Source organism: Saccoglossus kowalevskii, chromosome 16 (genome assembly GCF_978046115.1).
Source record: "Saccoglossus kowalevskii chromosome 16, keSacKowa6.1, whole genome shotgun sequence".
Lineage (NCBI taxonomy): Eukaryota > Metazoa > Hemichordata > Enteropneusta > Harrimaniidae > Saccoglossus > Saccoglossus kowalevskii.
In genome coordinates this window covers 27,907,903-27,930,037 of record NC_140656.1, presented here as the reverse complement: position 1 = coordinate 27,930,037, position 22,135 = coordinate 27,907,903, and the positions used below count along the sequence as shown (strand labels likewise).

Below are 22,135 nucleotides of genomic sequence, written 5' to 3'. Positions count from 1 at the left end.
TTGGCTTAGTAATATATTATAACCATGAATTATTCACACTGAAATGCGTTTTTGCTCTTTAAGTTGAAATCCCTCTTTAGGAGAAACAGATTTAGTGTTCGTAGATGAAGTGGAGAAATATGATTCTGTCAAGAATAGGTAACATGAGGAGGTATAGGAAAAAACTCGATTAAAGAGATGAATAGGCTGCAAAAAGCCTGCGTATTTAGTTAAAATTGTCGTTAAATTGTACATTCATTTTAGGAATGTTGAGTGTACTTTGTGTGCTGTACTCAAGGCAATTTCATTTGCAAATCGCCAGTGTTTAGAAGAACCGATCCTTTGCTTATTTGTGTGCTATGTGCATACTCGTTTTTGATTGTGCAAGACTATGCTATCAAATATATTTGCTATAAATCAAACTGTAGAAATGTTTTAGTCTGTTGCATAGGAATATTCAAGTCTACTTCAAGATGCAATGCCTAATATTGTTTCATGCCTTTAATATTGGCCAGTTTGCCGTTTGTGTTGTAGTATTTCATAGGTTTACCATTATTCCTATTATGTCTAACATTTTCAAATTTGAAGGAAAGTACAACTGGTTGTACACACAGTCATAGTTGTAGCTTCGAAAGTATCTTCATTGTCGAATGTGTTGAATTACTGTACACAAACTCTCGATATATAAGCAGTTTTTACCATGTTTTCTTGCATAATTTGACCTGCAACAACGTCCTTTGACCTAATAGACCAAGTCTATTATTAACCAATCAGAAGGCTGTGTTGTACCAATGCAAACACGTTCTGTTAGAATTAGTTTTGCCAAAAAAATGGCATTATTTTTTTGAAAACAACTGGTAATTAGCAATTTTTAAAGGTAAACTGAATAGGGAATGAAGTATTTACCACCTTTCACAGTTAAAAGGTTATGCACGGTTATCATGGTCTACGCATTCACAACATATTTACAGTGATCGATATCCACGCTGTATTACATATATAATCGAGTATCAGTATTTCTGAAAAGTAAAAAAATTATCAAAGACCAGGTTTCGTGGGGCATTTTGAAGGGGATAAGCACTTGGCCACATGTTAACCCAAAAATAGAAATACAACCAAAATGGGGGATGGGTGCTTAGTCAAGCATAGCTGCTTAGTTGGGAGAGTACAGTATACATACATATTTATAGGCAAAGTCTTTTTGCTTTCCTGTCAAAATACAAGCAACAGATAAAAAGCAAATTTAATTATTGTTTATGAATGCATGTTTTTTTTAAATGTCCAGTTTCTAAGAGAAGGCTTTGGCTTTTCCTAATTTCAAGTATAATTCTTTTAATGGTATGGCTTTCTGTTTCTTAAATGAGGCAATTTCTTGTTGAAAGCACAAGTAAGACCAATCTAGTAATTGAAATAACAATAAGGTTAATGGGTTTGGTAACCTGCTGTACTAAATCATTAAATTTTACACATACATTATGTAAGAGACCAAACATTGGTCATTGTGTCTACAAGTAAAAACTGCTCAATTTCCATATGTGCTTGTAAAAGACCCTTAGTTGAACCAGTTACCGGATGTACGTAGTTGTTATTGCTACCTACTGCTAACCAGCTGTCCTAGCTGACATCCAGCCCAGTTGTTTTATTTCTTGGGAGACTATTTAAACACAGGGATTCCTTAGACACTGTACATTTAGTTCAGTGTGTTTATTTGAGCTGTTGAGATTTGTTATTGTGTATTTGGTTGATGTACCACATCCATTTAAAACTGAAAATTTAAATAACCATTCACAGGAAAGTGATAATAGACATCATGTACTTTATTTAGTTTATATATCTGCATACCTTATTTGGTCAGTTCAAAACATATTGTTTATCATGTAGCAGAAGTATGTCATTTTAAAGGTTTTCCTTCATCTGAGTATTGCTCTCTTGGATTTATTTCAATATAGAGTGGCGTATTTTTAATCCCATCTCAATATGGCTATTTTAGGTGGTTGGTATGTAGATTGAGTTGTGCTGGTATTTTATGAAACCTAATCCACATATCAAATCGGGATATTTCTGGCTACTTTTAATAACACAGCTAGAATTCAATATTTACTGTTAATGACCTAGTATTTCATATTGTGAAGAATCATGCTAACACATGTCTAGTTCTTAATTCAAATTCTATTACCTTGTGCAAAACAAGTCAGTTCATTGACCAATCACACTTTATACTTTCATATGTGTTTAACCATTCACATTTAATATCACCTTGATTTTGTTTGGCTTATAACAAACTTGTATTGGCTACCATACTTACATATTTTAAGAAATGTGGATCCCCCTATGCACGCTGTTAGCAAAAAGCCCAAAGTCATAATTAGGACTGCATTTAGGAATTTTGCCAAAGGTGCATTTATGTATGCATTTTAAATGTATTTAATTATTTATTCAGATATCAGTCTGTATTTTTCATCTATTGTTTGAGTCTATTTCTTAATATGGATGACTGCACTTCTTTATAACTCCACAAATGATAGACAGCAATAAAAATGGTATTCTATTTTTGTCCATTTTTTTTCCTGTTATACAATACATAAATATTTGAAGTTAATTGTTCTAAACAAATATTTGTGTCTTGTATTGTCACCATAACAGCATGGAACATTCAATTATTTTTAATAAATATTGTTTACTGGAAGGGAAGTAAATACCTTAACAATGTAGAAATATTTAGTGTATTTCATATTTATTCTGTCTGTTATAATAATAGATGTGACAGAGCATATGTGTGTTGTCAAAAAGACAATGTGTAGAGTATTTCTGATTTTGTAATGACAAAACCAAATCTATTTTCATGTGTAAAATGTAATAACACTTTTTTTTTTCGAATGTGGCATTAAACTCCCTGCAGACCTATTTGCACATGCTATTAGTTGTATCCCGTCGTATCTCCTCAAATTTCTTAAAATACTACCTTCCATAAAATATGTATACACTGTGTATTTAAATGTGTATAGATTATTTATTTAAATGTCATTTGTGGGTTGAATTTAATAAGGACCGATACTTCTTGACATTTGCTGGCGTACATTAATTTCTACTGAGGAAAATTCACACTGGCAGAATATATTATTAATGATATAATATAAAAATTGCAGAATGAAATCCTGCAGTAGCTTTGAGAGGTCATAGATTCCTTAAGTAATTGTGTATTTTTAACCTGGAGCTAAGTAAAGAATCTAAATTGTCATTTGAGACTTAGTGAGACCATCTCCAGCTAGGTAATCTACAAGCTATAGATAGTGTGGGAGTAGAAGATGCACTTTTGCTTCAGATAAGGCATTTGAAATTATTAGGTATCAATTCACAGCTTTGAATAAATAATCTCTGCGAAACAAATAGTGTGAAATTGGACAATTGGTTTGCATAGTTGGAGGAAGCCAGTAGCTGTGATATCTGCTATCACTTCATCCAATCCATCGACAGAGTATATGGCATAGTTGTAATTTAGATGGACAGCTTTACAGCTTTACCTACATGGTTTCATTACTTGTATAAGATGCATCATAGCTGCCGGGAATTCAACTTTAGGGGTGAAGTCTTAATAGCCGGAATATTTCCTCTGCCTTGCATTTAAAATATAGTCAACATATTGTCTATCTCCTAAGGAGGTAAAATGCAGAGAATAAAATCTTGCTGTAAAAAAATAATGGTTAATGTTTTTTCAGACAATGCATAGATTACAAAAAAGGGGGAAATCTGAGAATAAATAAATAGTCATTGTCCTCATGATGTAATAATGGTGGGAGATAACTAATTCATACACATTATTTCTAATAAGTAGAATTCACAATTTGCCATTGAACTTAAAATTACAGTCACTGAGATGATCGTTGCATTTCTGGTTTTATCACATCTTCATTTTGATTATCCATAGATGTAATGTCATCAAACAATTTTTCATACTGTATATTACTTAGAAAATTTACCTTGTGAATGATAGGATGTTGACATACTTCCTGCATCAGTGACCCTCTGTTAAATTAAACAATACAAGCTTGTTATAGACTAATTATCATTTGTGTACGGTGTGTGTGAAGGGAATTTTGAAACAACATGCAAGATGAGAAAGGAAGCATGAGTGATAGTTTAAGAGGGCATGGAGCATCGTAACTTTATACTAGTGCAACATCATCCATCACCATTTCTTAAAAATTAAATGAATTTGACACAGGTAGAATACTAGAAACTAATCAAATAATGGTTGTAATCATCTTCAAAGATTTCCTTTCTCTTCCTCTTGAATGAATGGGGAATTGTTGTCACTTTCCAATACTATTTATCAAAATAACCATAGATTAAATGACTGTTCTATCTTAAGCAAATTAATGCAAAATGCTTTGATTTGTTGTAAAATATTCTTTCTTTTTCTTGAACTCGTGAACGAGAGCTGCTGCTGGCGAAATATCAACTACTTACAAGAGAATGACATTTTTGTAATTTGCATAATTTCTCTTTTATGGCAATAAAAGCTTCATGTTTGCCAAATCCTGCAAATTAAACAGAGCATTTCTCGAGTCCATCAATTGAATTCATGAGCATTTTCTGTTTTTGACAACCAATGAACAGTGGGCATAAAATTTAATAACTGCAGAACATTAAGGTTTGTGAAAAGATTTTATGGATAATTGACAAGAACAGCCAACTATGTCAAGACCTCTATTGTACTGTGACCTACATTGAAAGGATTTGTGAGAACTGCACACCCAATAACTATACAATAGTAAATTCTAGTACTTCCAGTTTATTTTCTAGTTTCTTTTATTGTTCTAAAAAAGCATATTCTGCTCTCTTTTTTAATAGAAACTTTAAAAATTGTTGCACTCATAAAAGATGACTTTCAAAACTATCGGCTTCAGAACCCACTTAATTCAAAATAGACTTAAGTAACTGTTAACAAAATTCAATCAATTACTCTGTTGTAAAAAGTTCTTATTTTTGAACCAATTATAACATGCCCCCAAAATTGGGCTGTGTTATACACATTTAATATTTAGTTTACAGATTGTCTTCAAAAGTTAAAAAATTAAACTTATTAATAGGTTTGTTCATGTCTTATTATATCATGCAAAATGTATACTCCTTAGTTTGGTGCAGCTGGGTAATGTATACCCTTTAGGATAGTGCAAATAATTAATCATTGTCATCAGTATGTGCTTGAATTACCTGAAACATAACATTGTCTCCATGTAAGAAAGTTTCACTGCTTGGATTCCAAACCTGCCTGAATTTAAAAAATGCGTCAATGCCTGCCTTCCTGGAATTTGGTTAAAAATTATTCCGCCTTCAAATTCATTTGAATAAGCTTGACTAAAGCATTTATTCACATGTGTATTGGACGGTAGTAACCCAATAACCAAGTCAAAGAATGTTGAGATGGATTTTCTCAGATATACAGACTAATAAAGTCTATGATTTGTGAAGGATTTAGACAAGTCCCTGACCTCCTGTAGAAATTGGATGGCTGTTTTATTAGAGGAATCAGTGTCCACTTTTAAAAGGTCGATCATGAGGTTAACTCAAAATGGAAATGTCTGAATAAATCTGTAGTGTGGTGAATCTAATTTGGCAGTTCTTCAGATTGCTAGGATTTTCATCTGTGTTTACCCTAATTCAAATCTAAGTTGGATATTTTTTTGTTGAAGAAAAAACAACTACTAGTGTTTATTTCTGGTTTATTTCTGCAGAATAGTTCGCAAAGTCAGTTAATGTTTATGTGTAGCTGAATTCTTATTTTTTGCTTGTTTTTGCATTATATCCAACATATCAAGTTAACTGCAACATACCCTATTTCTTCCCAAATTTTTAGCTAGAATAGACGTTACTGCAATAGTGCCTCCTAACTCTTTAAGAATCTAAACTGTCAGAGTTCTGTGTGAACCCGATTTAGGCGTTTTAGAATATCTGATGTTATAGCTAATCTTGCTTGAGGAAAGATAAACAAACAAACAAAAGTTTGCAGTTGACAATTCATAAATACATCTGTGCATCTCTAATAGAAATGATGACATGTTTCATTATGGTTCAAATACAATTATACGCATATACTGGGTATCACGTTTGTGGATATGTGTCTGTGTTTTTATTCTGTCTGGCTGAAGGTGTTGACAACATTTGGTAGATGATTTGGGACACATGTGTTTACAAATAGTTCATGACTCTAGTAGGGAACAAATCTAAACTGCTATGTGCATTCCTAGAGGATTAACTGACACAATATGCATATCCTACTCCTGATGTCCTTTCCTGTCCATGCTATTAAATTAAGGAAAGCCATAAAAAATGCTGATAAAATAAAATCATTTTATGTAATGGTGATTTCTACATTCCATATATGGAAAGTTCATCACAACTCTTGCCCCCAAGTATCTGTATGCTATTACTCTGAACAAAATATTAGTTGTAAATTATATCTTGTAATTAATACTCACCATGGAGTAACAAGAAATGCTTCCAAAGAAAAATTGTATTAGCCTTAGCATAAAACTTTTTGACAATATAGAGGTTTTCAATTTGGACTACTTTACCCAATGAAATTAAATGTGCCAAGTCTATACAGTCTATACAGTCTATCAAGTATAACCTTAAGTTTTTACTTTTCCATGATTTACTTTGTCTGTGTATATTGTCCTTTCTTTTTTCTGAAATGTAAATTTTAATATTGCTAGACAGTAGAAAGGCTTACGCCTAAGAGATTATCAAGGATGAAGAATTATTTTTATTAATCACCATTCTTTCAACTCTGGACTGAATCCTTGTTATGGGAATCTCATTAATAGTTTTGCCAACTGGCAGCAAAAATGATAAAAATCCGTCCAGGTGTTACTGTACTTTACCATTTAGCATAAATAAATATCTGTCTGGATCTTGGGTCATGTCATTGCATGGTTACACATAGTAACCGCAACCAAAGCATGTGCATGTAAGATGTTTGCAATGTGCAAAGTTGGAAGAGGCTTGTTGGAATGTTTCTCTTATCCGTATTAGCCTTTTCAGTATGGCAAACTCAAGTGGCTTTCACAGATGTAGGAATGGTGATTAAAAACCTTAGGGATGTGGTACTTGCATACTGCGTGTGTCTACGCTATGTTTATGTTGTTGCACACATGTTTTTCCATGGGCATACTGGTGGTACATATTCCACACAAAACTGGCATGGTGAAAAAACTAAAAATATCCTGAACATTTCCCTGATGAGAAAGGCCAGCATTGTAAATGTGCTTACCCTTTTTTTATAGTAATACCTTAACAAACTATAAATGCATTTTTATTTTCTCACTCACTTAAAAATAGATGGTTGTTTATTTTGTCAACATGTGATTACTGACTTTAGCTTGCTGTAGCTAGATATGTTTCTGTATAATTTCTATCTTTCTATGTCATTTGCTTGTTACAAAAACTTGTTATATCAAACAATACCTGCTTGCTGTACATGCATGACTATTTACATGTTAACAAAAAATGAAAATTTGTTTCCCCCAGTGTTGATAATTTGCAGTACGGTATTATATTTAGTCTATTTGAAAAGCATCCATATATTACCTTCACTAAATCATTGGTTTTACATATTAGTTTCTAAACTTTTTTTTTTTTTTTAATTTGCAGGTAGAAGAAGCACAGCTCATGTTTGATAAACAGACTAACAGGCATAGAGGTAATACTATAATTCTTAATCATTAGTGATCCCAACTGACTGATACTTGACGAAACAAATGTAATGAAAAGGAAAAAAAATCAAAATTTTTGGTTTTAAAATGTCTGATATATTTTCGTAGTGTATAAGTCAGTTGTGGACTGCCCTCAGTGAGTCTGACACATACTCGAATCACAGACAAGCTGCATGAATGGACATAAATTCCTAGAAGTAATAAGTATAACAAGTTACACAAATGTCTAATTAGTTCCATTCTGAGGTTGTACAGGCATAGGATTACTGTGTGTGAATGTTATGATTTATGGAATCAATAGGAGGAATGGACAGGACGAGAAGAGAGAAAAAATTGCTTAATTGAGATCAGCATCGTATCCCGGAAATGATTGTTAATGCGTTGGAATTCAACATGATTTCCTGGAACGTCAATCCCAATATTACAGTTATGAATGTGTCTACATATACAGACAATTCTTTTCAGATGGGTTAATACCTTTGATAGCTCCCTCAGTTGCTGGCCACAAATTCTAAATAAAGGATGAAAATTTGCAAATCAATAATTTATTGATATCAAAAATTGTTAAAAATCTGTAAGCTAGGGAGGCAAATAATGCATTACTGTTGTTTTCATGGGGCTCCTAAGGTTGTGTTTTTTTTCAAATTGTACAGCTAGTTATGTTCAGAGTAATTTACCATAATTATAGAATGGAAATGTGATTGCTTTCATTATATTTCAATGTTGAAATTGCTATTGTTGAAGCTTGGGAGTTAGCATAAAGGATGAAGGGACCCACAATGTGTTGGAAGCTTCAATCACCGGAAAATCGCTAAGAAATAAGCTGTAGAGAGGAATATATTTGTATAATTGGCGACAACATCCACTGCCTGTTTTTCTTAGACCTTTAACATTTATATTGCATAGACTCAGCGTGGGTTTTTTTGAACAAATGATTTTCATCAAGGCACGACTTCACTGTGAGAAAATGTAGTGTTTTCACTTATGTGTAGGATCATCTATTCATTTTAAAACTAAAGTGAAATGAATCTATATAGCACTGCAAGATGCGTACCTGGCGTGACAAATAGTCAGATTGCCTTCAGGCTAGCATGCAACATGGATTCCCTTAGATGAGGCGACAGGGAGGTGAGAATGCTCCATGAACTCTGAGGAGGAGAATGGCAATATCTAAAAACAAGCCCAAAGGCTTATCAAATGTCTTATCGAATTTGATGCGTCTAGAGAGCTAAATGTTCCAATATAAAGCAATATTTATCATGTATTCATGATTCAATTTGAGAGAATGAAGGGAATTGTGGTGCAGGCGATATATATTGGTAATGCCAACTGCCCTTGACCTTCACGATTAAAAAAAAGTGAAATAAGCATAAAAAGGGTGCCTGCATGTTTTGTTGCCATAAAGCTGTGATATGTCTAGTGTAGGCAACATGTAGTTCATATTTGAAGCCGTTAGATTCTCTCGACAAGCAAATTACTTGGAAAAAAACCATTGTATATACTGCAAGACTGAACAGAATGAACACCTTGGTTCTAAAATCATTTTTTCGTACTAATATACCAATATTTTTTGCCCCTGGTTAGTTAAAAGTGTAGCAGTGATAAGTTTTTAATGCTAGGCCATGATGTTTCCTTGACTACCATTTCAGTACTAACTTTGTGACATTTATGTTTGTGTTTTCATTTCTGTACAGACAATAATTTGCTTTCTTTTTTTAGTTACAAATCCATAATTCAGAGCAACTTTTGTTGCTGTTGCTTTGTTAGTGACAATTGAATCGTGTGCATGATGAAATACTGGAAAAATTTAAAATCAATAACATTCATCTGAAAACCAATTTTGTCGGGTGGATTCTATCAATGCATTATTTCTGAATTCAATGGAATTTTATTCAAGTCTGATTTCAGAGAAATCAGCTTGCAATCAGTTCCCAAGGTATACTTAAAATCAAGAAGTAGGCATACTACCACAGTGATTGGGGATTTTTTTTTTAATTCTCAAATACATAGATTTTGATCAGGGCAGGAGTGTGTAAATAAAAAAGAACTCTTCATTGAATGTCTGATTGCTTTTTGAATTGAGTTGAAAGGGCTACCTTATCCGATTTGGTGTGAAGACTGCTTTGATCTAATTCAGTGTTAAACACTTTAGTGCTTATTCATTCAACCACTCGTACACAGTTAAAAATTATAAAAAAAACAAATGCTAAGATCATCTTAATGGCATTTTTCTTGTGAATTGAGGTTGGTTTGTTGTCATGACATTGCCCGTAGCATTTTTCCCCATCTACTTTGAAGGACAGACAAGGTATACTTTGATTGGTATCTGTAAGAAGAAAATGTATACTAGTACATGGAGAATATCGGCAGAGATTGCTGCATTCTGATTGCTGCAACTGTTCATGCCAACATTGATTCAAAGTCAAGGCCAAGTTAATTTAAAGAAAAGTAGAATGGGAGGGGGAGCAAAGTGATTAAACAAAACAGGTGGATGCACAGCCCCCAGCAATGCTCCTTTATTGGGAGTAAAAAAAAAAGACAGCTTTAGTTGTCTTTTATACACATGTGGATTTGAATTGAGAACTGATAGTTAGCAACATGCAGCTGTTTCTTTAACAAGTTCCTGGCTTTCATCTTGATTGCAGTGTTTGCAATCAATGTTGATCCACATGCCTTACAAAATGGAGATTCCTCATGACTTGTTAGGCACTGATTTTATTGGTTGATTGACAGTCACATGTCCATTTTCTGACTTAGCGGATTGGTTCATTACAATGCTGATTTCAACCAACCAAAAGTTTTATATCTACTTCCTCCAGGCCACCTGAGATAGCCAAATAGATTTTTTTTCTCGGATTTATGTTAATGGCTTGCATTTGATTTACGTGTCTGTGTCTTAATATGAAAAATGTACATGGATTTTGCGTCATCTTACCAAAGGAGCTACTTGATCCTCGTAAATTGTCTCATTACTTAGGAATAGCACTGTAGTGTGATCAATACAGTTTTAACTGTCTTGACAATGCCACTGTACTCTATGATTTGCATGATTTAGATTGTCCTTGTTGGATAAAGTATGATATTGTTAATCTTGATAATAAGCAAGTACCAAAACATCCTTTCTCAATGTATTCTTTTTCTCTGTTAATTTTGTAACAATTAAATACAATTTTCCCCATTGCCTACAAGACCTGATCGACATGATTGAAAAAATGTGTCAAAAATGATAATTTTTTGTAAAATGTGACTTTGGCATCCTATCACTAAATTTGAAGATCAATTATATAAATGACATGAAATTGAAAGTCAACATTCTTCAATGTCAAGATGGATTACTTTTTGACTCCCATGTGCGAAGCACAAAATGGGAGTCTTTGCAGTTAGTGTGTCTGTATGTGTGTATGTGTGTATGTGTGTATGTGTGTATGTGTGTGTGTATGTGTGTCCGACTGTTCCACTGCTATCTCAAGAACCATACATCGGTTTTTGATGAAACTTGGTGCATAGATGCTCTGGGCCAATGCGCAGATTTGATTAGGTTTTGGTAAAAATCCATGCTCGTTAATTACCTAATTTGCATGATAATTAGCTAATTTTTAGCTGTTCTATGACTGTTCCACTGATATCTAAACAACCACTCATTGGATTTTGATGAAACTTGGTACATAGATGCTCTGAACTAATGCTAGGTTTTGATTAGTTTTTGGTAATAATCCGTGGATACTAATTACCTAATTTGCATAATGATTAGTCAATTTTCGTTTTTTTCACTGATATCTCGAGTACTAATCATCACATTTCAATGAAACTTGGTACATAGATGTCATACGACACTGCACAGACCTGATAGTTTTTATGGTAATATCAGTACATATTAATTACCTAATTTGCATAATTAATTAATTTTCAGCATTTGATATAAGTAGTTAGCATTACATTTCAATGAAACTTGGTACTTACATACTCAAGGACTATGCAGAGATTGATTGTTTTCGATAAATATTTGTGCATATTAATCACCTAATTTGCATAATTAGTTAATTTTCAGCTTTTCCACGGGTATTTCAAGTACTAATCATCGCATTTCAATGAAACTTGGTACATAGATCCTTTAGGACTATGCAGAGACCTGATTAGTTTTAGGGTAACTAATTGTGCATATTAATTACCTAATTTGCATAATTAATTTTCAGCTTTTCTACTGATATCTAAAGTACTAATCATCACATTTCAATGAATCTAGAATTATGCAGACCCAATTAGTTTCCAGTAAATATTTGTGCATATTAATCACCTAATTTGCATAATTAACCAACTTTCACACTGATATCTCAGGTACTAAACATCACATATCAATGAATGTACATGGATGCTGTAGGACAATAGACAGACCTGAATAATTGTGGGTTAAAATCTGTACATATAAATTACCTAATTTGCATAATTAACCAATTATAAGCTTTCACACTGATATCTAAAGTACCGTAAAAACTCCAAAATTTCGACCGGTTTTAAATAATTTTTGTTAGAAATGTGACGTGTTTTTAGAGTCAAAATTAAGGTGCATTTTCGGACGGTCGAATTTTTCAGAATAGAAATCAGCAAATGAAAAAATTGGGATGATAGACAGTGTGCTTCATTAGTTTTTAAAAAATGCAATGTCCGTCAATTGACGTAAACTTCCTCATGTTTCACGGTAAAAGCAAAGGTCGTGGCCGAGTTGTAACTCAAAATCTAAACAAAGTCATCAATCAGTGAGTATTATGACAAGCAAAACAAAACATCAAGACGCGGAGAAGAGGTCAGCACAAAACTAATAGGTCAAAAGACAAAGCTGTCTCGCACTACCTCGGAAAACTTGCGAATGTTCGAAGTACAGGTACCCATTGGACAAAAGATACATGGAAGTTTAGTAAACTATCTCCCCGACCCAGTGCAATGTATCCGGTTAGAATCAAAGCTCACGTGTCCCTTATTTGAGGGACCAAATTCTGCCGTAAATTCGCCCTTGGATTAAAAAATAAAATGGGATTTAAGAAAATAAAATGGGACTTTTAAGGTGTATTTTGGCGTCATTTTTCGGACATTTCAATCAATCCTGCCGGCTAAAATAGAGTCTAAGTTTTACCGTAGTCATTGACGTCTGTCTATTCAAGAGTACACGTGTATGATTTTTATCGTGACTAGCGTGAGCGGGTAAGCTTCCTTTCGAGAATGAGCTGTTATCACTGTGAACAATGTTAAATTATTCTTCAGATGACCAGTTTATTTTTTAAAAACAACTAATTTTTTTATTTAAAAAAAATCATGCCGTTTTCGCATCAAAATCCAAGCCAAAATATCGTACTACAACATCAATCTCTTCCGCATTGCGTTCAATAACATTAACATATTTAAATAAGCTATGGTAATTTGAACACGTTGGCATCATCCAGCTTTTTGATTGGTTAATTAGCGATTTGACCTATTTGACCTAAGAGAACATGGCGGATATCCCACAGCATCAAACGTTTATACGAGACCGGAATCATTCGCTTACGATGAAACTAAGTTGACTTTTATTTTTATTTCATAACCATTCAACAAATTTATTTTGTGTATATTATTATAATCACTACTGAGTACAGTAATAATCAACAATTCAGAAACGCAGCATGCCGAGATTTTTATGTTCGTTTTTATTTGAAACTTTGTTTATTTAGAATATATTTTCGTTACCAATAAAATAAAAATCTCTCAGTCAATCAGAAACCCGGATTCATGCCTTCGAGGAAGGTCCCGTTTGAACGCTCACATCGGGTTTTTTTTCGTTTGGGGGAAAACTAAAACTGGTCGCAATTTTCGAATAAGAATGAGTCGGCAATTTTTAGTGGAGTCGAAAATTTGGAGGTAAATAAAACACCGAAACCCGGCAAACAAATAGGCGGTCGAATTTTTAGAGGGGTCGAAATTTTGGAGTTTTCACGGTACTAATTATTCCATTTCAATGAAACTTAGTACAAAGATGCTCTAGGACAATGTACAAACCTAATTAGTTGGGGGTAAAAATCTGTTCATATTAATTCCCTAATAAGCATAATAATTCATAATTTTTTGGTTCTAATCACATTTCAATTAAACTTGGAGACATAGATTTTCTGTTACATTGCGCAGACCTCATTAGTTTTACACTCAAATCTGGTCATATTAATTTTCTGATTTGCATAATTAGTTTTCAGCTAAGTAATTTCGAATTATATTTAATGTGTCTCCAATACTCTAAGCACATGGGAGTTCTTTCTAAGCTTTCTTTGATTTACATTTGGCATACACTTCATAGCATTTTTTCTAGTTATTTAGTACATAAACTTCTAATGACTGGCAGTTGATACAGCCAACATCCACTGTTCTTCCACTGTCAGTTATATTCTTAGTGATGAATTACTCGACTTATAATTAACCTTTGTAGTAACATCTATAGAAAAAATTTCACTTTCCAGGAAGATCTATATTACTTCAAACGACATTACTACAGCGTTGTTCTATTAAAAAAAAATAAGCTTAACTGTTTAAATCATTCAGATGGCAGTAGTGCAGCCTCATTCTTCCCTCTCTTGCCTTAGCTCTTGGTGCATCATCATTAATAGCTGAAAATGTTTGAACTTTTCTGTATTTAATTCCTTGGTTGACTGCTGAATACTTGTATATTTTGATGTATTAATAATTTGTACTCTTTGTAGTCGGGCTTCATAATGATAGCTGCAGTGAATGACAGTTTGATGACACAAAGAATTCAAAGGTCTATACTTTTTTCAAAATAAACAGTACAGTAATTTTAATGGAGGCAGACCTTTACTAAGTTGAAGTCCATATTATTGACTAAAATTTCAGACATCCATCATTTGGGTTATAATGAGTGTCAACTGTATTTGAAAATGAGGAAGGTGGCTGAAAGTTATAGCATGTTTATTTTACTTCGGGCAAAGCAAAATAACCACCTATTTGAGTTGTAGTGGTGATTGGCAGCTATGAAATGTCAGTTTCAAGGTCCGTTTTCATGTAGACAGGTTTATGTAAGGAAACTAATTGTCACATCCTAGCCATAAACATCATTTAAATTAAAAATTCGAAATTTATTGTATCAGTTACTATAAAATTACATACCAGGGCGATATTAACTTAATTTTGGTCAGTGTTCATTGCGCAATAATTCATAATGAAAATAATCACTAATATTCATGGCAAAAATGTTAGAATATCTATTTGTCTACCATGTTTTGTAGGTATTTAACGTGTACTCTATTAGTGTTAATTTAGGACGAAATATAACCTTTAGCAGAATAGAATGTGGTTGTGTTACACCATATAATTAGAAGTGAATGTAAACCAACAGTTACATGTATTCTATGCTGCATCATTAAAAATATGATTCGTTTCGACCATAGATGATACACCTGTCATTTACACAAGTTACATACTATGTAATAGCAAATGCAGTATTATATTCTGTATCATTAAAAAATGACTTATTTTGACCATGACACACTTGTCATTTACGCAAGTGCATTGCACTACCAAAAGTTCATAAACTCACTTCTGTTATTTCTGTAAGCACAATGACTACTAACAGAGCAAACACAGTATGCTTATTTCCATGGTTGTAATGAGTGTACTTAATTGTGTTCATTTGACATCTGTATTCATAAGTGCTCCAATGTTACTGATTCTTGTCCTTAACCTCCAATTGTGGAAATGTCTGGTTGGTAATATTATGTATTTGCTTTAAAATAATAACAATGATAATTAATTGCTTTTAAATAAATTTTGAAGCATACAGTTTCACTTCCTGGGGCGAGGGATTTTAATTAGGCTGGTTTTTATGAAGTCTTCAAGACAGTATTGAGTTTATTTTCCCCTGAAGAATTTGGTAAAGTGATAGTCTCTTGCATTTTATCTGCTGTGTGAATGGCATATTCAGGAGTCAATTTACTTGCAGATAAAATATTAGCTTTCATTTTTCTAAGCCAAGTAGGTTAGACTATAATTCAGTGATACTCATTTCTTATTGACAAGTGTCTATATAATAAACTTCATCTTCAGTGTAGTTTAAAGATGCAATGTGAGCTTAAAAAAAAAATTCGATGCATTTTTCATGATTTCCTAAAACTGCACCATCATTCCCCTAGTGTTTATTAATTGTAATTGGTATACAAAAGAGGCGATCCCTGGCTTATAGACAGATGTTGGTAACACCAGTAGCTTAATGCTGAATATTGTAAGAGGCTACATATTTTACCTTCTAGGTTTTAATTTGATGTTGAGCAAATAATGGAACACATGTTCTAAACAAAGTTCTATGCAGCATGCAAGGATATTAAATTTTTAAGTGAAATTATAAAAGGAAATTCAGAATTATTTAAGTGTACAAAAGTCATCTTAGCAATATCATAAACATAAATAATTAATACTTTGTACTGTTAAGTACCTATTATGTCGAACTTGAAAAATTTATTATATTACACATATCGTGTACTTTCGGCATTTGAGAAAAAAAATGGCTGATTTATTTAGATGCATACTGATATTGTAGCTCGCATATCCACGGTGTGAGATATTTCACAAAGCATGTGTAGTTGATATCATTTACTAAAGAATATTTATAACGGTCAGTCTCCTGAGGAGGTGGGATTCGACACAACTCAGTGAATAGACTGATTGCACTGTTCGTGGGGGTTCGATTACTTTCTATATCAACTTTATTGTAAACAATTATTTCATAAGTTTGAATATAAACGCACGGAATGCATTAACCTACTTCAAATAAGATGCCAGATGACGGTGACATGTTACTTTTTGTGTTGTTGACACTTGTATACTTAAAGCTGTAAAGTTATTGACGTCACTCTCTCCCCACTAAAAATAATTTCTAGTGCCATTGTAACAGCTGTCTACGTGTAGACTCTTTATTAAATGGATGCAATTCTTAGAGAATTATTTTAACATCAAGATTTCCCCCCTTTTCACCACATATTCTGACACAAGCTTCTTGCGATTCAGAGTGCGACTTTTGAAAAGCTTTGTATTTGAATGAAGGAATGGTGGTGTAAATGAAGAGGAAAATGATTCCATCTGTGTGCCAGTTGTTGATGGGAATGTATTGTATGGTGTATCTGAAAGTGAATATTGGAAATCTGTTTTTGATGGACAGGAAAGAAAATTCAATGAATGACAGACAATGCTAATATCTTTTGCAATCATAAGGGCACATCAGGTTGGAAGATTTGATTTCACATAAAGGGGACATAGCTTAGAAGCTTTCACAGCAGAGATCGTGGTAGCTTTTATATAACAAGAAATAAATGAGTGTGAGTTGTACATTAAAGTAATTACAGGCAAACACTCATAAATTGCAACATTTGGCGTGGGATTCAAATTCAATTGAACATGAACTTTGCTTTGAAACAACCTTTCAAACCTGATAACACATGTAGTTTAACCTTCTGTGTTGTCTATTGTAGTTGGAGTCAGTATGCCAGACAAATATTTTTGAAAAAAAAAATTAATCACAATATTGAAAGACTTGTGGTTGAAAGTGATCTCCGTTACACCTTCACTATATCAAGCACACACTCTAATTATATGGCAAGTCTTGTTTTGTTTAATGGCAGTTTTAAAATGTTTTTGTAAATGTGCATTCTTATTTACATATGGTATTCTTTCTGCGTATGTAAAATTGTATGGTTTTTATGGCAACAATTCATTGTCATAGTATGGTACAAGGGGCATGGGAGTACATTAAAGGGGGGTCCAATATCCATGAACCAAAAGATAAATGCAAAAGTAATGTGCACCATTGGTATAATTTGATTTAATTTCATGTTTTTGCACACAATTAAATGATTTCTTCTCAAATACGGCAACAGTCGGTTTTACACAAAACATGGTCAATATAGTGTTTATTGAGAATACTTTGTGCCTTGTCAAAAACATTTGTAGTAGTTAACTGCAGAAGACAATTATGGCATTAACAAATGAACAAAGTAGCATAATGCTACCTACTAATGGAGAGAACATACGAACAATTTTTCCTGTTTCTTTATTGCTCGGTAGGCCCCGTTTCCTTGCTGTGGATGCGCTCCATGGACACATTCATTCTGCATTTACTAGAGTATTTCCTTTTGAATTTGCATTGCCACTAAGGAACTAAGTGATTGGGATAAAACATTCATTGCTGGCAATTTTTGAGCCAATGTGTGCTTAGTGGTTGTGGTTGGAGGGGGGACGAAGCATTAGCAGGTGACAATATAAACTTAATTTTGAGCCACAGTGAGTTGCTACAAAAGACATTGCAATCTCTCTGTCTGTTGTAATGGCTGTATTTCAATAGAAGCAATTTTGTTTCATCACCTAATTACATTTACAGTTTTAGGTGGCATGCATGGTGAAGTCCCCTGTGAATATGCATGCCCTTACATTGCCATCCAAAGAAATATGAAGGTTAACATACAATATGTAAGAATGATAGAAAATAGCCTTTTTTTTCTTCCTCCTGCGGATACACCTGTATATTCCATGAGAAAACATAAAAATGTGAAAGTAGATCTAAAATGCATACCGCTGTAAATCGCAGCCCATTCACAATTTGTTGATCTGTTTTTGTCTTGCCTATAAGCAGTCAAGTCTGAAAATATTTTGACTAACGCCTTTTAAGTCTTAATGAAATATAACATAAAAGACGACCTTTTATAGACTTGGATCTTTACGTATTAATGTGAAAACCATTTTTTTGACGATTAAGCCGGTCTGGAATATTTGTTTCATTTGTTTTTCATTGAATTCACTGAAATAACATTCAATATTTTATTTGCAACCATGACATTGCATCCAAGGATAGTTAGATATCGCTGTCATAGAAAGGATTTTAAGCTAATTTGTAATTTTGCTTATTCAAGGTGTAGCTAATTTAAAAGAAAGTTCATTCTCAGTGATTATTTCCTGCACTGAGTCAAATTGTTTAAAATATCATACAACTATTTAAACACATTTTACAGTAACTTATTCGGTATGTTTGCTAAATTAGCTTCTTTGTATATATCCTCGATTTTGATTTTTTTTTGTCTAGTACTACGATGCACAGCAGAATGTTACAGGTGCATTTAATACCCCAATATGATGAACTGAATTTTGTTTTTAATTAAAATGAGAACATAGCCGGAAAATCCCTAGATTATAATTGGTGCAACCAGGTTTCTCTTTTGATGTTGTAAGCAAGCTTAAAAATTAATGGATTTGTTATCGAGCTGCATATGGATAAATTCAGTCATGGTAAAATTGAGTGATTCTGAATTTCTTTCAATGATTTAATTCATACACTTCACTATGTTGTGTTCATTATATGAAGTAAAGATAACAGGAAAGAATTATTCTCTTAAGTGTGCCTGGATGATCAATATTCACAGTAGTTAAGTTGGTCCGGATAAACTCAGACATGACTTTCTTTTTCTTACTTTCATTCAATACAGGATTTGACTATGCAGTCATATTATATGAACAGTTCTACAGTGAAGTAGCTTAGAAAGATGCTAGAGGTAATCAGGATTGGTATTAGATTAGAACATATAGCGAGTAGTTATTTTTAGATTAGATTAAAACGGTACATTATATAAGTGATCAGACAGGCAGAGAGCTGGTCTGCACTTGAGTAGTATGTAGGCAGTATAGAATTAGTCCTAGGAAACGGCAGGCAGATTAAGAGATGGGAGGACTAAGAGGTTACGCGATCCGACCTGCAGAAAGGGGTTACCTCTGAGGGATTTATTTTTAGTCTGCAAACATCAGCAGGATCGTTATCGTGAGCACTCTTGATAATTCTTGTTGAAATTTCAAACTAAATCTCTCCCGTCTTTTTAGATCGTTAATTACGCAGGGTTCTGAAAGATGAAGAATGAAAGATTCTAATTGGGATTTGTAATAATAGCGCTGAGTGAAAAAAAATACAGATTAACAACAGGTTAATGGATGCAGAAAGGCAGACTGGCACCAACCGTTGTCATCATTTCCCTTCTGTAATGAAATGAATTTTACAATCACTCTTTTATTATGCGCTCTTCAATGGGAATATTTTTTGCTGTGTGTTTCAGCAATTGTAGTCCTTTTTTTTTTCAGAAAGGAAATTTTTTTGATGGTAGTCTTGGATGGCAGGCACTCCTTTCTAAGATCTGTAAGCAAGTTTGACTACAGATTTTATATTTCCTCTGATTTGCAAATGTGCTAATGCACACCTCTAAACGTTTGAAATTGTCTTTATCGCCTTCACAAATTATACATGCAAACTGGATCAGTAACATCTAGATTTTAAAATCTACTGGAGAAAAGAACTACAGTTGTAATCTGTGATATTTTGATCTAATTCCAAACCACTGACTAATTATTGTGGATGACATCAGTCTCTTTGCAGATGTGGTGTTATGTTCACCATGCTTGCTCGATTTGGAATAACTTTGTTTATAATTAGTATAAAACCTTCAGAGTTAAAGGCCAACATTTCTGAATCAAGTAGCAAGACTGAAGAAAACCAAAGAAGAGGTCAGTTCTCATGTCATCTTTCTTGATGGAAAGGTTTGGCCATTTATTGAATATGTTTCTGCTGCTATCTCAGGAGACGTTAAGATTCAGTCTGCTATTCAAGTTCAATACTAATCAGTAATGCAAGTGTGTACTTAAAATGGCCTTCTATTGTGTTCCAGTCTTCAGTTAATTTTACAAGAAGGTATTGTCAGCTGCCTAAAGTATGAGTGTCTTGTTAGTATTCATTGAAATAATTTTGGATCCAGGTAACAATCAGCTGTAGGAAAACGGAACTGCACAAGATGTCTACATTGTATGAGCATTTCTGTTAGCACTGGAGTGCAGATGTGTAGTTGACATTTTGACAGTCTCCATTCCTCTGGCTTGTTATGCAGATGAAAACATGGCTATAATTGTCACATTTTTAAAAAAGAAACCTTGCATTCTAGGGGCTTGGGGTGGGGGTTGAATGATTGCCGCAAGGTGTGGCTTGTGTGCCAATATGTAGGGGCTTGTGATTTGAGGGGGGGGGGCATAATGTATAGAAATAAGATTTAAAAGCAAAATTCATTTATAATACATTTGAATTTACTAAAATTTGTATAATTGTTGTAAAATACAGGAATTCATGTAGGTTGCCAATATGCGTGTAGATGAGTATGTGCTGTTGGATGCTTAGAATCTGACTTTCATATCTGTCGTGCAGCTTCATTCCAGAGGAAACAATAAAATTGTATAGCAGTTGGATCTATTTTGTATTGAACTGAGTGTTTAGTAAATGGATGCAATTTAAAGTAGGAATGATATATTTGCCTGCAGCATGGAAAATTTACCAACCACTGTATTGGCGTTGTGAATTAGATGTTGAGTTTGCATCTTTCTTGGCTCGTTAAAAAGTTATGATCAATATTTTCATTAGGATTTAATAATTTAAGATATATTCACATGATAAATGATAGTCCTGTTTCAATGTTTTATTTTTGGTTTGTGTATTGCTACGTTACCATGGATTCTTACATGTTTAGTACAACCAATTTATATTAATAATGTTTAATTGGATCCATTGAGATGAGGTATCGATGCAACATGAAGGAGTTTAAAATTTTAAGAGCAAAAACATTAAAGTAAAGGATTATATTAATTTAAAAGATACACTAGTAAAGCTTACTACCCCTTTCAGTAGCAGAATGAACCTGATACCAGATTAGCATTGAGCAATAAAATGTCCAGTTAGACTATGTACTTGATGGCTATAGTGTTTGCTCTATCAGTGATGTATGCGCTCTATGGTCAATAAGTTGTTTTAGTGATTCAGCTTATAAAATAAATGACATTTTTTGTTTATGTGCACTTGTATTAGAAGTGATCTTCTATTACAGCAAATTACGGTAGCGTTATTACATCTGGGATGGTACATTTGTATCAAACACCATGTTTTTAAAATTTCTAATTATAACATTAATATATTGAGCATTGACAAGGCTGTGATTTTAAAAGGGATTTTCATGTTTTAAATACTTTTTATGATCCTGACAGTGACATTGGCAATTTAAAGTACCGGTACCCATTTGATTATTTTGATGACAAATGTTTCGGCAACATTGAATTAGTTTAACTTGAAGACCTTAATAAATTTGGAAGATATTATCATTTCTTTGTACATGGGATAGTATCATTAACAGTCACATCCCCAAGGATTGTATTATTACAATGCCTGAATAGCTTCAGGCATTAATGTTGAAGCAACAGTTTGAAATTATTATTAGTAGTTCATCAATTAAAATCCTTTCAGTTTATTGGTAAATTGTTTTGACTAATGATGAATATGAAACATGGACATATCTGCTACTGGTTGGCAGTGGTTAACTGTTTCAATATCCACTATTTCATTTATC

The 22,135-nt window shown here is 33.2% G+C and overlaps 1 protein-coding gene across 12 annotated transcripts in view; it reads left to right on the top strand.

Moving 5' to 3' along the window:
- The window catches only part of msi2 (musashi homolog 2), a 92,241-nt gene that overhangs the window by 22,554 nt on the left and 47,552 nt on the right, over window positions 1-22,135 (top strand). For all 12 annotated transcript variants that reach the window (NM_001164892.1, XM_085490836.1, XM_085490831.1 and 9 more), the window contains 1 exon segment: window positions 7,633-7,681. In NM_001164892.1, the coding sequence (NP_001158364.1) occupies window positions 7,633-7,681 (49 nt within the window).